Source organism: Cavia porcellus, unplaced genomic scaffold, assembly GCF_034190915.1.
Source record: "Cavia porcellus strain 051 isolate PalLab524CR breed Dunkin Hartley unplaced genomic scaffold, mCavPor4.1 scaffold_19, whole genome shotgun sequence".
Taxonomy (NCBI): domain Eukaryota; kingdom Metazoa; phylum Chordata; class Mammalia; order Rodentia; family Caviidae; genus Cavia; species Cavia porcellus.
In genome coordinates, this window is record NW_026947502.1 from 66,151,693 (window position 1) to 66,167,953 (window position 16,261).

A 16,261-nucleotide genomic window follows, 5' to 3' on the forward strand; every position below is an offset into this window, starting at 1 on the left:
CTATCCTCTTTACTTGGCAAGTATTCTTCTTCTCTCTTGATATTAAACAGTGGCATTTCTACCTTGTAGGGGGTCACAATTTATTTTGTTGTTGTTGTTGTTTGTTTGTTGTTTTGAGACAGGGTCTCACTAGTTTAGGCTGGTCTCAAACTTGGAAACAATTCTTCTGCCTCAGCCTCCTGAGTTCTGGGTTTATAGGTGTGTGCCACCATGCCAGACCACAGTTTGTTTTCTAAGTGGACTGCTTAAGTTAGACAGAATGAGCTGGGGGAGATAAGGGCATTTCCTACATGACTGACAAGGATTTCAAAGAGGTCAAAGTAACATTTTTACAGACAAATCTGAAAACTGTTCTATTTGGGCAATTCTTCCATACTTTCCAGTGTATATGTACTTTAAAAGCAAGAAAGAACACATATTCTGAATGTTGCATAGAATGTTTGATTGTAGAAAAAATTTTAGTATTCCATTATTTTTTAACATTTTTGTTTGGATTTTGAAATATTTCCGCATGCAAAGTACTGTTGCATTGTTTATTAAATCTATTAGCATTTTACCATAAAATTTATTAAGTTGGTTTGAAATTCCTTTTTGATTAATAACAATCTAAAATAATTAGATTATTTCCATTTCCATAATATATCCATTCAGATCAATGGCAAGGAACTAATAATCATTCTAAATTCCATTTTAACATAAGGGATATGACCTTTCCCTTAAGGTCATTTATCACATTGTTAGTGGTCACACATCTTTGTTCTGGTTTTCCAATCCAAATGGGCATTTGCTCACTTAAAATATCTTTCAGTCTTGAAGCACATGTGTGACATTTTTTGAAGGCAACCTCAAGCTCAAACACAAAGAGGATGAAAATAAATTGCTCAAACCCATTCTGAAAATTCCCAAGACGATTTTTTTTTATAATTGTATCTCTAAACATACAGAAGACTGTGCTTAAAATAGAAAAGAAAATGAAATAAGGATGTATTACTTGGAGTCGAGAGGAAAGGGAGGTATTAATAAAACCATGACAGTATACTTTGGTTTTCGTTTTGGTTTGTTTTTGGTACTAGGAATCAAACTCAGTACCTTGCTCTTGCAGGAAAGTGCTGTGCCACTATGTTGTCTCCCTCGAGATAAGATGGTTTTGTCATTGATGTATAAAGTATATGTACATTTAAAGGAACAGGCCATTAAAGACTACACTTTTAAATTTTTAAACTTTGTACAGTGAGTATGCATTGGAGATCAGAAATAAAATACAATTCTTGTGTTAAAGATTAGTGTTTGTGAAAAAATTCCTCCACTCTCCCCTGCTTAATTGAGACACTCTTCTCCTGGGACTGGCTGTATTGTTATTGCCTGACATAGGTGGGAAATTTCACTGCAGAACTGGAACCATGAGACTGCTGATTAGGGGTCTCAGGGGATCTAAGAACCTTCCACAGTAGCACTTCAGTGTTCATCTATTATCCTTATAAAAAGTGGATGTGTTTTTTAAATTTACAGTTATAGTAATTGATTCACTTTTCTCTAGTTTAGCCAGGTACAATTTCTATATTATAAGATTATAAGATTCTGTGAGCCTAAACTCTGATCACTTTAAACTAAAGATTATTTTCTGTGGGGCTCATGAAATAATCAGTGTCACTGTCAAAAGTGATACCAGGCCTTGGTTCTTTTGACTAGAAGATTATCAAGCTCCGTATTCATCAGGTGAGTCCGAGATGTCCTGTTGAAATAAATGCTAGTCTGGTGAAGTGCAACAGATGCAGACCTTGTCTCTTGAGCCCCAGAACACTGAAAATGGCCAGCTTCTTGGCAGTATTGTGCAGCCACCACCAGCTGCTGTTCATCAAGCACACAGTGCTCTGGCTCTTAAGTATGCTGTGATGTAAGAACCTGACCCAACTCTCTTCCTAAACACCAGCTGGGACCTGCTGCCAAGACTTGGCCAAAGGACTGTTCCAAGAGCTGTTAGGTGAAATTCTGGAGCAAAAAATCATTAGATAACGTATTCCCACAGGAAGTTCAAGGAGTAATTAGTTGTTCATCTAGGGTAAAGGGAACAAAAAAGAAGAAATTTTAAACAGGTGTATTATTTAAGAAAAACAGAACTAGTGTGACAACTGAATTTCATTCTCTAGCTGCAAGTCAGGTACTTGGAGATGCATAAGGATTTATCAGTCACTGTCTTAAAAACTATCAGATATCTTCTGTGAAATGAGTGAAGAGAGCTAAGTAGGATGAGGCAGATCCAGTAATTAATTCTATCATCATGTCTGTTGGCCAAGAAAAGCATGCACCTTCTCCAGAGCCAGAGTTTTTCTGTTCCAGAAAGTGAAAGAACACACAAAGTATATGTAGTACAGTCTTCAGATGAGCAATTTTCACTAGCAGTTTTCTGTGACTTACTCATAAAAAAGTGAAAAGAGAAATTGTGAGACAATGAGTCATTCTATATCAAAAATAGCATCTCTCTAAAAGCAAGTTGGTCCTGTTGTTCAGTTCCCTGCTGAAATGCAGAATGCTTGGTCTGGTGTTGATACACTAAGCCAACACACTCTCCCTGTCTCCTACAGAGGCAGTTGGGTGTGACAGTTTAAATGTGTAACACAATCTGAGCTGTTTCTCTTTATAATCCAGAAGGTGTCAGTAGTGATTAGAGAAGCTTCAGCCTTTGCTCAGTTTTCTTTGAGTTAGGAGTGGTAAAGAATATGTAAATTTCTTATTTCTCGTTGACCTTGACTTTCCTTATTTTCTTCACCTCAGATCATCCAACCCCTTTTAGAACTTGACCAAAATAGAAGCAAGTTAAAGTTGTATATTGGACACCTGACAGCCCTCTGCCATGACCGAGACCCCCTCATCCTTCGTGGACTCACTCCACCAGCTTCTTACAACTTGGATGATGACCAGGCAGCTTGGGAGAATGAGCTGCAGAAGATGACCCAGGAGCAGGTCAGCCTCTCACTCGAGCTTTGACAAGAGCCTACCAAGAGTTCATACATGGGAGCTGTGTCTGGGAGTACAGTGTTAAGATTCAAGATTCTTTTCAGGTAGGGCCGAGGATATAGCTCAGTGGTCAGAGGCACAGCAACTACCTGGCAAGTACAAGGTCCTGAATTTGATTCCTGGCACCCTCAAAAAAAAGATTCTTTTCAGGGAAGGAGGTGGTTCCAGATACCACTTTTCAGTTGATTTGTACTTTAATTTTTTTCAATGCCGGGGATGAATATAGCCTTGCACACACTAAGCAAGTTCTCTGTCACTAAGTTATACCTCTTAAATTTATTTTTAAACTAATGAAAAGGACTCACCTTATGCAGTGAGTTATCTTAAAATATGTGTAAAATTATTAAATGGAGCTATTATATATATACATTACCTCACATTTTTTGTGATAACATTAAAAATGTGCTCTTAACAATTTTCTTGTATATAAAACATTAGCAGTAGCATGTTGTATAATCTCTTGAATGTATTCCTCCTATTTAATGGAAAATTTTAATCTTTGTACCAACATTTTCTCACCCCACCACCAACCCTACCACTGATAACCACCATTCTTTTCCTAGAATCAAGTTTATTAGCCATCAGAAGACTTAAATAGATGTTCCATATAACCTTTAGAAGGAAGTGTCACTTCCTTCTTAAGGGAAGTTACAAACTGTCTGTTAACCTACCGTAGGTTATGACATAGAAGTCCAGACCACTGAAGAAAAGTTATTTGAATAAGGGATTTTTGACAGGACAGTAGCATAGATCTTCCCTTGTCTTGGGTAACTGTGGATTACAACAAGGTTTTGTTGTAGAAGAACTATTACAGGTTAAGGTTAAGGTTTTGAGTAAAAGAACTATTAATACTGTAATCCCAGCACTTGGGAGGCTGAAACAGGAAAATTGCTGCAAAGTTGAGGCCAGCCTGGGCTAGAAAGTTTAAGGCCAGCCTGAACTGCATAGCAAAACCCTGTCTCACAAAAACAAGAAAAAAAAACCTATTAATCAGTTTATGTCAGCCTTTGTCTTAGTACATTCACACTGCTATAACTGAATACCATAACCTGGATAGCTTGCTAAACAACAGAAATTTATTCTGACAGTACTCGAGGCTGGAAATCCCATATATAGCAATAAAAATTGAAGGAAATACTTATTTATGTCTGGAAATAAGCGTTTCTCTGCTTCTGTCAGGTCATGAGCACTGAGATGGTACATTTTCTGTTTCTTCTTTTATAGTACTAGTGTTTGTCTAGGAACATGGGCAGCAAAGGTTTCCTTCCCTTCCCCCAGCCACACAGCTTTTCCTGTCAAAGCAAGGGCAGGCCCTGAGCTGTGAAAGTGTCCTGCCTTGCCATGGCACATGCTTTTTGTGGTGAGTCAGAGAAGAGTCCAGGGTGCAGATGAGTCTTGTCCCTGTCTTCTCTCTTTCTTTTTTTTTTTTTTTTCCTTTTTTTTCTTTTTATCGGTACCAGAGATCGAACTCACCACCATGCGCTTGCAAAGCAGGCGCTTATGCCGCTGAGCTAAATCCCCAGCCCCGTCCCTGTCTTCTCTGACAGCCAGTCCTGCTGGAGTACACACAGGACTGCAGCTCCAGTGCTCCTGCCAGCACAGGATTTTCACTTGCATGCAGAGGAGCTTGCTCAGGATTCCTGCTCTACACCCAGCTTTTCCAACAGGGTCCCAGCAGAGAGCACTGGAAGAGCTGGACTATGAGACTGGACTCCATGCCTGGTGTGGCAAGGCATTCTGGATGAGACTTCAGGGGATGGAAGCTGGTACATTGAGATATGAACCAATTATTAGCATTATCATCAGCTAGCACATACCTGAGAATTTCAGCTAAAACTTGAAAAATGCAGTCAGTTTTTTTTTTTTTTTGAAGGGGGGTTTTAAAAGTTCAAATGTAATTATTTCATGAGCTCAAGGACTTGAGTCCTGATGTGTTTGGGAGGATCAAATAAAGGGCTTAATATTAATATTATATATGTTTTTTTAAAAGCTGTACTGAACATATGCTACACATCAGTTTCTTAGATCCAGAAAGATGCAATAGGGTAGGAAACTATAGATATCACAGGTGCAGAGATCAGAAAGAAGCACATTCATTAGGTAATCTTTCTCTTAGATGCTTCTATTCAACTTTATAGTAAGGTGGGGAAACATTTACAAGGCTCCAAAGGCTGTCTTATTCATATGCTGCTGTGCTGTGTAACACTATTTCCATGCAACAAATAAACTTTTAGCTTTTCAACTTGTAACTTGTATAGTTATAAAGTTAATGTGGTACCCAAGTTGGAGCACAATATTTTTCTTAGGTGAAAATATCCTATTTTGAAGAATTTTTATGTATTGTGATTTTGTGCATATTGGCAAGTATATCAGTCTAGACAGATTTGATTTTGGCAAGCTAGTATTGTGACTATAATGATTGTGACTATTGTGAATATAATTGTGACTTATAAGTAGTTTCCTATCTCTAAATTCTACCAAGCATATATTGTTCAAAGAATGAATTTGGGGGCAGTTTACTTCTAACCTGAGTTTTCTCAAAGTCCAGCAGCTCAATAAACTTGGACTATGTCAGTGTTAACAGACTTTATAACAAGAAAATACTTGTTTTTAAATATCTTGCATATGTGAAAGAACAGCCATTATTTTATTTCTTTGAGATAATTTTTTGTCTAGTTCATAGTGTATTTTTTTTAAGCCATAAAGTTGGGACTCAGACTGTAGCTCTGTGGTAGATTATGTGCTTAGCATACTTGATATCTTGGGTTCAATTCTTAGCAACAAAACATAAGTTATATTACAACTTAGTATATTAGTCTCATTTTAAGGTTAAGGGGCAACATGTTTCAAAATGATAGAATAAAGCAACTCTACTCAGGAGGCTTGAGTGTGGAAAATTTTAAGTTCAAGGCCAGTCTGGGCAACTTAGTAAGACCCTGTCTCAAAGTAAAATTGTTTAAAGGATGGGGAGATGTATTTCAATAGGAGAGTGCTTGCCTAGCATGTACAAGGCCTTGGATTTAATCCCCAGTATCTGTCTGTCTTTGTCTGTCTCTGACTCTGTCTCTGTCTCTGTCGCTGTGTCTTTTCTTCCCCCACCGCCACACATATATGCACACATATAAAAGGAGTAAGAAGAAAGAAGCTCCATTCTGAATAGTAACAGTTCTCAAGGTTAAACAAAGTGGCTCTGGAACAGTGGTTTTCAGAGAGGGTGGAGTCCCTCAGAACCTCTTGTACATTCCCATCCCATAACTCAAATAATCAAGAGAAAATAAGGATTGAAAAAAATAAGTAAAGTGAACTTAGTTGGTATAGAGGAAAATTTGATCAGTTATGCAATTAAGTATCTCAGAATACTTAGTGTGTAGTGCCACAAAAACATGATTATTTGAAGTCCTAGAATCTTAAATAAATATGATTTAATTCCAGATATTAGCCAAAAGGTATATATCTTGCTAAAACTACTCCCTCCAGCAAGCACAGAGGGATATAACACTAAACTTCAGAGAACGAAATGGTAAACTAAACTTCAACAAATTTCTGTTATTCAAAACATTAAAAATATTCACTATTTTTATTATGTAAAAGATTTTTAAAATCAATAACAAGAGAAAAAATAACTTTTTAAAATTGGTCAGGATTTGAGTAGACTCTTCAAAAAAGAAGGTATATAAGCGTAAAATAATACACAATTAGTACTACAGTCTCACTGAAATGGCTAAAATTAATAAGCCTGACAATAACCCTCCATTAGTGAGGTTATAGAGCAACCAGCCTGATAACATTACTAAGAGTGTAAACCCTTGGACAGTTTCTCATTAAGTTAGATGTACCTCTGTCTCAGAACTTCACACTTTGGTATTTGCTCAAAACATACATCCACAAAAGTGAAATAAAAGCATACATCCACAAAAAGACAGGTAACATACAAGACTGTTCATAGCAGCTTTAGTTGTAAAAGCCCCAAACTAGAAACAACCTAAATGTCCACTAAGGGAAGAAACTTTTAAAACACTATATATCATGAAATAGAATACTACTAAGCAAAAAAAGAATGAATTTGTAGCACAAGCAACATTAGGAATGAATCTCTAGTGCATTCAGTTAAACAAAAGATGCTAGATACAAAAGAATATATAATAAACGCGTGATTCCGTTTACTGTATATGACACTTATTAACAAGATAAATTAATTTATAGTATTAAAATTAGAGTAGTGATACAAGAGAAGTTCCTGCGTTGATATGCAGATATTCTATACTTTGACCAGAGATATGGCCATGTCAAAATTTATCAGATTCTGCACTTAATATCTGTGTATTTTGCTGTTTGTCACTATTAGTTTAATTTTTTAAAACCATATCCCACCTCTACTCTCTTTTTGAACTGTTAAAGCAGTTGAATTTATAGATTCTGCTAAAAAGCTAAAAATTGAATGTTTCCCTAAAGTACAGTTTTGTTATTCTTTTTGTTTTTGTTTCTCCAGCCTTCCATCTGGGAACTAACAACACTGGAATGAACTTTTGTGTCAGCCAGCCACTCTGGGTTACTGAACTTCAGATTCCAAGCCCCTTTCCCAGCACTTAGTCCCATTTTTAATTTTCAGGAAGTATTGTTGTAAAACTTGGCTCAGAATTCATCCTCTTCTTGGATTCCTTTTTCATTTGTTTTCTTCATATTGTGATTGGTTGCTCTTTGCTTGCACCCCACTCTTTTGAAAGCAGTGGATTAGAGGTTGCTGGTGCTGGGACAGTACTGGGCATTAGAACCTAGAAGTCAATTCCTTCGCTCAGGGAATGTATCCGTCATTGGTCACAGGCATGATATTTCATTCTTTCCTTTTAAATGTGCTTGCCTCAGTGGCTGTTTTCAGCTGAGTAAACCAAATGGGCACAAAAGCTCGCAAGAGCAGAACATAGAGTACAAGAGAAGAAAAAGAAAGGTTCCCAGCCTGCATGTTTCTGATCTGGTTTTCTTCTTTTTTTGTGATGTTTGAACTTGTTTCCTCAGGTCAGATGCTAAAGTCTTTTCCAAAAACTAAGATGTGAGAGGCTGTAGGAGGCAAGACCAGACATCTACAAAAAGAATAGCAGAGCTGTGAAAATAAATGCGTGTCTTCATGAAGACTGGGCATGAAAATGGACTCGTGTGTGTGTGTGTGTGTGTGTGTGTGTGTGTGTGTGTGTGTATACAAATTTATAAGAAATATGCTATGGTGTAAACTAACTTTTTTCTGTTCTCACAATGTGGTACTTTCTTCCTCTGCCATTAACTTTTTTATGCAAAGACCCAGGTATCTTGCCAATTGGATGTTGAAATCTCTGGCAAAGAAATGCTTGCTTTAAAAATTGAATAAATAAACAGGATAGAGGAAGAATATGAAAAAGAGCTTAGCAGGCACAGCCCAGGAAGGGCCTGACAGCGCTCTGAGTTGCGTCTGATAATATCCCCTAATACCAGATTCAGAAAAAGAAGAAAAAATGAAAATTTGACTATAGAGGAGAGAAGAAACTCTTTAACATAGGTGAAATTATACAAACACTAAATAATACTTGTAGTGTGTCTCCAGCGTGAGTACAGCCTACAGGAGATAGGCATAGAACTATAGACTGTGTGCTAAATGTAGAATAATCTTGTTTGGAGAGAAAGAGCTGGAGAGAGAATATATACAAATGAATGAATGAATGAGGGGACCAGTATGAATCAGAACTTTTAATAAACTTTGATGAAAGATCCTTCTAGCCAGGTATGGTGGTGCCTGCTCATTCTCCCAGCTATTTGGGAGGCTGAGGCAGGAAGATCACTTTGCCCAGGAATTTGGATCCAGCCTGACCAATATAGTGAGATTCCCATTTCATAAACAGATAAACCTGTCAGTCATTTCCTTCCTTGTCTTGAAGAAGGGATAATTCTGCTTTTCCTGCCTTGTCTATCAAGTCTTTCCCACCAGCTTTTGACTAGGACAGCTGTTGATCCTTGTTACACTGCTACCCTAAATTCATCAGGACTAAACAAAATCGAACATAAAAATACTTTTTATAAATTCAAGTTTCATGTGCCTTCAGCTTTACAGTGAACATTGTTAAGCCTTTTTAAATTTAGTTTTTATTAGGTTGGCCTTTCTTGCACTGGGCACTTTAGAGTTCTAAAACAATTGAGAATAAAATGGCAAAGCTCTATTTAGCAAGCTCTAGTCTGGATTTTTTTTTTTTTCTCCCCATAGGAGAAGGTTACTGACTCTCCAGACTCCTGCAAGGGCACCTCTTTACTATCTTGGAATTTCTGTGAGTCTTGACAGTGACCACATTCCTGCTCATTAAACACAGATCTTTTGTCTCCAATGTCATCTCCTAGAGATAAGGTTTCCCCACCTAAGCAGAAAACAAAATGAGTCCCGATGAATGCTGAGTAGACCCACGTGAGGCCGGCAATTCTAACACCAATGGGTCTTACAAGCTGGGAATGACACTTTCCCAGTCTAGTTCCAGCATTTTAGATAAATTACCCTTAAGTTTTTGCAGACTTTTAAATTCTTTACAAAATTTTGGTGGTACCAATTGTATTAAGATAATCTAGAAATAGAAATAACTTCATTAATTACAGTGCATGCCAAGACTGCCCCAGCAAGCATGCCCGCTAGATCTAAAGCTCCTTTGGTAATAGCAGCTACATGCAATGGTCATTCTCTAGGGAAACCTGTTCACATTTTAAAACAGAAAAGGTGTGGTGTTTATAACCCCACTGTCTATAGGACCTGCCTTCTCAGAAATTTTCAAAGGTGGACCCTGAAATATAAGCAGTCTCCCATTGACATACAGAAAAATACTGCCACTATTGTCCATTTGCTTCTCCTATGCCCTTTAAGTCAAAGCCCTGATTTTTCCAAAAGGTCTTAGTCACTTTCTTGTTGCTAGGACAAAATACCCAGTGCCCACAATTTAAAGAAGAGATTTATTTTGCCTCATGGTTTGAGGAGGTTTTAGTCCATACTTGATGACTCCAAGACAGTTAACAGCATGATGAAAGGGTTTGGCAGAGGAAAGCTGCTCCATCATGGCAGCCAAGAAGCAGAGAGAAGAGGCAGGGAGAAGGATACACTGTCGCAAGTTATGCCTCTAGTGATCCACCTCTTCTAACCATGCCCACCTCCTAATAGAACATGAAGCTTCTGAAGGATGTTTTAGACCTAAACCATGACAACTGCCATGGCCTCTCCTCCTACATAGTTGCTGATACAAGGAATCGTAGCTACTTGCATTACCCACTCCTGCATCACGGGCACATGGGAGACATTCTAGCTATTGTTGCTATTCACAAATCTCAGAGAATCCTGTGCACCCCATAAGAGACCATCCTGCTGTGGCCAGTGCCATAGAAGCAGTTTTCCCTCAACCACCTTCCAGTGCTGAGAAAAGATGGTTCTGGGTTACATTGGATTGCCGCTAGAACAAGTGATGAAATAGTCCCAATGTTTCCTCAGCTTACAACTCAGTATTTAAACTTTTACAGTGGAGCTTAAGTTTTATGGCATTATATACCAATAACATTCTATTCATTTGTTTGGGCTGCCAAACAAATGAATGGTTTAAACAATGAAATTTTATTTTCTCATTGTTCTGGAGACCAGAAGTCCCAAGATCGAGGAGCCAGAGGGTTGGTTACCTTTTTTTTTTTTTTTTTTTTTTTTTTTTTTTTTTTTTTTTGGTCTTTTTCCTTTTTATTGGTACCGGGGTTCGAACTCACGATTGCCTGCTTGCAAGGTAGGCGCTTATGCCGCTGAGCTAAATCCCCAGCCCCAGGTTGGTTACTTTTTAGCAACCCCCTTCTCCACCCCAGCTTTCCAATGGCAGCCTTCTCAACGTACCCTCTCATACTGTATCCTCTGAACCTGTGCATCCTTGGTGTCAACATGTGTCTGAAGTTTTTCTACTTATAAGGACACAAGTCAGATTGGATTAGGGCCTGCCATAAAAGGCTTCATTTAACTTAATCATCTTTAAAGGCACATCTTGAACCTCTGGGTATCAAGACTTCACTCTAATAATTTTGGGAGGACATAGTTCAACCCATAATGAACATTATGAGTAAAACAGGTTCATGGGAACTATTTCAGAATCTAACTACTATTTAGATCATTTTTTCAAGATTTCAAACAAGTGACTTCCAAACAGACTCTGCAAACTGCATCCCAAATAAGTAAATGTGAGGCTGTGCCTGCTCTAATGTAGGCAGTACTGCAGTATCCATCTTATCTATGGATTACACGATACTGCCTTGGGTGAGATGCAGAGCTCTCTGGTTGTTTCCATCCAGCAAGGTCTGTGAAAAGCACTTAGCAATTGAACCTTTCTGAAACAGCTATCACAGACTTAAAGCTATAAAATATAAAACAAATTTTTGTTTAATGAATGAATGAAATTAGGCATTTTCTGGAATAGGATTATGATATTATTCACTGTATGCATGCTTTGTTATTGCCTTGCTGCCTCTTTTGACACAAAAGATCACCTAAGCACAAAAATTGCTCAACCTAGTATATGCTGGGTAGATTTATGGAAGCTTTGACTTATAACCCTAAAGATAACAGACTTACTAGAAATTGTAGTGATGTTTCATATCCCTGAATATCAGGTGGTTTGGTTTTGTTTTTGTCTTGAGACAGTTTCACTCTGCAGTTCAGGGTGGCCTTGCACTCACAGCAATCCTCCTGCCTCAGCTTCCTGAGTGCTGGGATTACAGGCCTGCACAACCATGCCCAGCTGAATATCAGGTTTTGATTGACAGAATTTTTCATGGAATCCTTCTTAGAGATAAATAACAGTTTTAATACTCTCCAACTGAAAGAATGTTACTCTTGTCTAATGGAAATCCTAAGCCAAACTAACATTTTATTGCTGGCTTAACAGAAAAAGGATGATGTAGTAGCAGTTTCAAGCAAGTTTGGGTATTTAATAATCCTCCTGCCTGACTGTTTCTCCCACCTACACGCCTGAAATTTCACCAGTTCATTTTTTTCCTTTGAATTAGACATCTCTACAAGATACTGCCTTTTTAAATGAAAATTCTCTAGGAAGGGTAGCACACTGTATCACTCAGCATGCCTGGAGTACCCAGGATAATGAGAACCGTGAGTGACTAGGAAGAGTTCAAAAAGACGAGAGTGCTGGATTTATCTCTTCGTTATAGTCCAGATTATAGTTCATTTTAGGAATCTCTGACTTTAGGCAGCTTGAAACATCTAGAGTGCGTGGGAACCATTCAACCTTTTTCAAGGGTTTAACAAAACTAAATCTAAATCAGTACACATTTCTTCCTGTAGGTATGCCACAGATGAGTGTCAGGATGCAACTAGCAAGAAGACAAAAAGTTATGGGAAGAATAAATTTCTGAGTTTTCTCTGGTCCCAGATGATGCGATATAGGGTAGATACAATGGGAAATCTTTAAGAGCGCTGAAAATTTCTTCCAACTAGAAATAGTCTGCCAGCTCTCACATGAGGATCGCTGTTCAACTCTTACTTCACAAGGCAAACCAGGGATAAGCTGTATTTAGTCATAGATTATGAAATATGGAAAGAATTTATGCCTCATCTAATCTCCCATTTTCTTTTTACAAAAGAGGAAGGTAAGGCCAGAGAAGAGAATGATTGTCTTGAGATGATAAAGTTAAATGACAGAATGAGGAACAGACAAGGGCTTCCGCTTCAGACCTTTTCCCACCACTTTCTCTTGTACCTTTGGGAAAGAAGTCCTCTCAACCTGTGGGGGAATGCTCCATTTGCCACTGTGTTCTCCTTCAGTGAAGTGACGTCTTTGATGGAATACTGCCAGGACACGTGCCCTCCAGCTCAGACCAAGAGCAGCGGTGGAGCGGCAGTTAGGTGCATTTCTGAGCCAGGTACCTTGTGCCAGCCAAGTCCTGCAGTTTTCTTCATGGAGAAATGTAAATAGTGGATAATAAAAAGTGTCAGGTCGCTTCAGCCTCATGTAGGGCAGTAGCTTTGCCAGCACCTCAGCTGCTCCCATATGACCAGTTGAACCCCAAGGTTAAGTGTTGTCTAGTGCACCACACCCAGAGTTAACCATCCTGAGGGTATCAGGAAAATCGGGCAGAACCACATGCAAAAGTAATTGGGGCTATGTTTGTTTCCTTTTTCTTGCTTTTTTTCTTTTCTAGTCAGATTTTATTGGCATGTTTTAGATATACATAATGATCACATTCATCATAGAGAATTTGTACCTGTACATGATATAACTTTTCTTCTCCGCCCCCCACCCCCACCATTCGCCTAACCTCCCTTCAGCCCCTAATGCTATTTGTTTCAAGTGTTGTGTGTAGAGAGGTGACTTCAGTACTCCCCAGTCTCGCCTTCCTTTGGTCAAATTTATCTCCTCACTTGCCTTCCTCTAAGGATTGAGCCCATCTTCCTCTGAAATTGCCATCTTGCGAAGAGAAACCAAGAGAAAGATCTAGTAATTGCCCTCCTGGCAAGGACTTACTTTGGCATGGACTTTGCCTTCTCATACTTGCCTGTTCCTTCCAGTGAAACAAAACTGCATGGCACCATTTGAGCCCTAGAATGCTATGACTTTGCTATACTTTGTGGGAGAGCAGTGCTTACAAGGGTAGTGATCCTTAGACATTTATCAGGGACATTAAAATGTCCCTGAAGTCTCTCTCACCAACCTCACTGAAGTAAACACTAGCTGTATAAGTCTCTGAGCTAAAGCTTTCTTTAGGGTTTTCTGGCAATGTTTTTCTTTCATCTTGAACCTTTCCTAACAGCTTTCAAATGACACCTCATACTTTCTTCCCTTAAGCAACCCAAAATCAGTACCACGCAACTCCAGATCCACTCCCTCCACCACCCTTCTCCATGCCTGTCCAATCAGACACATCTTGCCATATCGTTATGTTGCACTTGCCTCTCCCCGCTATACATAGTCATCCTTGCGTGTCTTTCATACCCAGACCCGCCCTCTTGACCCCAGAGCTTCGACCAGTGATGGATCCCTCTCACACTCCTTCTGAATTACTGGGATAAGAATAAGTGTCCCACTTAAAGAATATTTTGTCATCTCACCAGGGAGTCAGGAGACACTAGCCAGAGAATGTATCACTTTGTACTTAAATAAAAAGAAAATCCAGCAAGATTCCTAGTTCTACAGAAGCCTAAGAAGTCTCTGTCTCTCTCTGTCTCTCTCTCTGTCTCTCTCTCTCTCTCTCTCTCTCTCTCTCTCTCTCTCTCTCTCTTCCAATGGCCCTATAGTTAGTTACCATGTGCTGAAAACAGAGAGCAGTCCTGAACATAGAGTATACATTGAACGCATGCCACAGTGGCTGGGGAACTTCTTTTTCTCTTCCTGCTTGGCCAGAGACATTGATTGGACACAAACTAGACCTTATGCTCACGTAGCACTTAAATCTTAGTTTCAACAGAGCCTTGTTCTTAACATCCTGGCAATTTCAGCATTACTTTTCTTGTTCATTGTTTGGATTCTGTGGTTTTATGTTGTTTTGTTTTGTTTTGTTTTTTTCATTCTTTCTTTTTTGACACTTTTCTTTTTGAGAGCCAAGTCAAATACATTGTGCTAGCCAGCTAACCTGGCTGAGTCTGCTTTCCAGAACTCTGCTGCCACTCTGATGGATCCTTTTGGCAAGAAAAGGAATTTTTCTCCATTTCGATAATGACAGGCTTTTAATTTAAATGTCTCTGCTCGTTTCAGTTAACAGATTTGTGAGAGATAAAGTGAAATATTACCAAGTTGACTTAGACAATGTGTAAAAATTCTGTCTAGCTGTGAAAATTTTGTTTAGAACACACCACATTTTCTCAAGCATGTCTCTGGCCTGGAAATGTCTTTTAAGGACCATCCCATGCAGCCTTTGCTTCGGTACTGTACTGTTTCTATACATTGTACCGGAGGGCTACCTGGCTTTTCGCATACAATGCTGCATCACAGTTACATCATTGTCCTTTGATGGTCCAAGGACATTCTGACAGAGGAGATGACTCCCATTCTCTTGGCTCTTGCATTTAGTAAGGGGCAAATCAGAACAATCTAAATTTCCTATTGAGTTTGGTGGAGTGTTTTCCTATTCTTTTATAGCCATATTTTCTCACTACACTCCTCTGTCTACCCTTTCTCTTCAGCATGTTCAGAAGAAGTGTAACATTTTTTGAGAGAACAGGATAGTCTAGGAAGTTACAATAGCCACAGTAAAACTTAGAAAAAAACTCAGATTATCTTAGCTAAGGACAAATGCTTTAAGAGGAAATCAGCCTGCAGTTTAGAAGTGTCTAGATATAAGAATGTTAGAAATTAAGACGTTAGTATGTTAGTAACACCCGCACATGTGAAAGAGTTATCAGAAACAAAAGTCTATGCTGGCTTACTTACACATATCTGTTTGGATCTGGATCATTGTGTGATATCAGCTCCTGCTGTCACATACAGGTATCAACAGTAGGTATTAGGTCCTAGAGACTGCTGCTGTTCCCTGGGTTCTTTGGCCTCCATTGTTGACTTTCACAAAATAATGACTGATTCTAACTTTGCAACAGTGAGTGTGACAACTCTAAAGAGGTCTAATAGCTAGCAAAGCCAGACTCTTGTAAAACTTTCCTCTGAAGAAGGAAAGACATCTTCTCTCTACAGAGAGGTGCATCTAGTTGGTCTTGTTGGGTAGTACATACGAAGTTCGAATTATCCTCAAGTAGATACCTGAGGTCCATCTACCAGCCATTGTGCCTCTTTAGATCTAAGTTGTCTTGCTTAGAGAAACTCTTAGTCCACTTCCAGGCTTATGACTTGAAATTTCACAAGCGGCCTGCTTTGAATCCAACACTTACAAGCCTAGTACTACAGCTGAATACTATTTGCCTGGGCCTGGAAGAAGTGAGAAAACAAAATGATACACTTCATATTTATACAGATTCATTCAAAATTGTAACAACTTTCTTTCTTTCAGGGATAGAGTGCTGTTAGTATCAGATGCCAAGTTACAGTGCCATAGCTAGAAAGCAGAGAAGCTCTTGATATGGTGAGGTTGTTTCTTTGGGGGGAAGTTTTTTCCTCGTGGCACTGAGAACTGAACCCTGAGTATTTGCATACTACGTAAACACTCTACTACTGACCCACACCATGTAACATTTAAAAATGATAAAAATATGAGGTAATCTAACTTTGAAAAATATAGGTACCTTAAGGCATATGGCTCACATGTAATTCAGGAAAAATTT

At 38.7% G+C, this 16,261-nt stretch overlaps 1 protein-coding gene across 10 annotated transcripts in view; it reads left to right on the plus strand.

Moving 5' to 3' along the window:
* The window catches only part of Erc1 (ELKS/RAB6-interacting/CAST family member 1), a 521,572-nt gene that overhangs the window by 491,782 nt on the left and 13,529 nt on the right, over positions 1–16,261 (plus strand). For 5 of the 10 annotated variants that reach the window (XM_063231309.1, XM_063231311.1, XM_003463708.4 and 2 more), the window contains one exon: positions 2,773–2,961. The exons of 1 other annotated variant lie outside the window; for it this stretch is intronic. In XM_063231309.1, coding sequence (XP_063087379.1) covers positions 2,773–2,961 — 189 coding nt within the window. Of the gene's footprint in view, positions 1–2,772; positions 2,962–16,261 lie in introns of those variants that run through there. 4 more of the 10 variants (XM_063231313.1, XM_063231315.1, XM_063231318.1 and 1 more) reach the window with 1 other exon arrangement.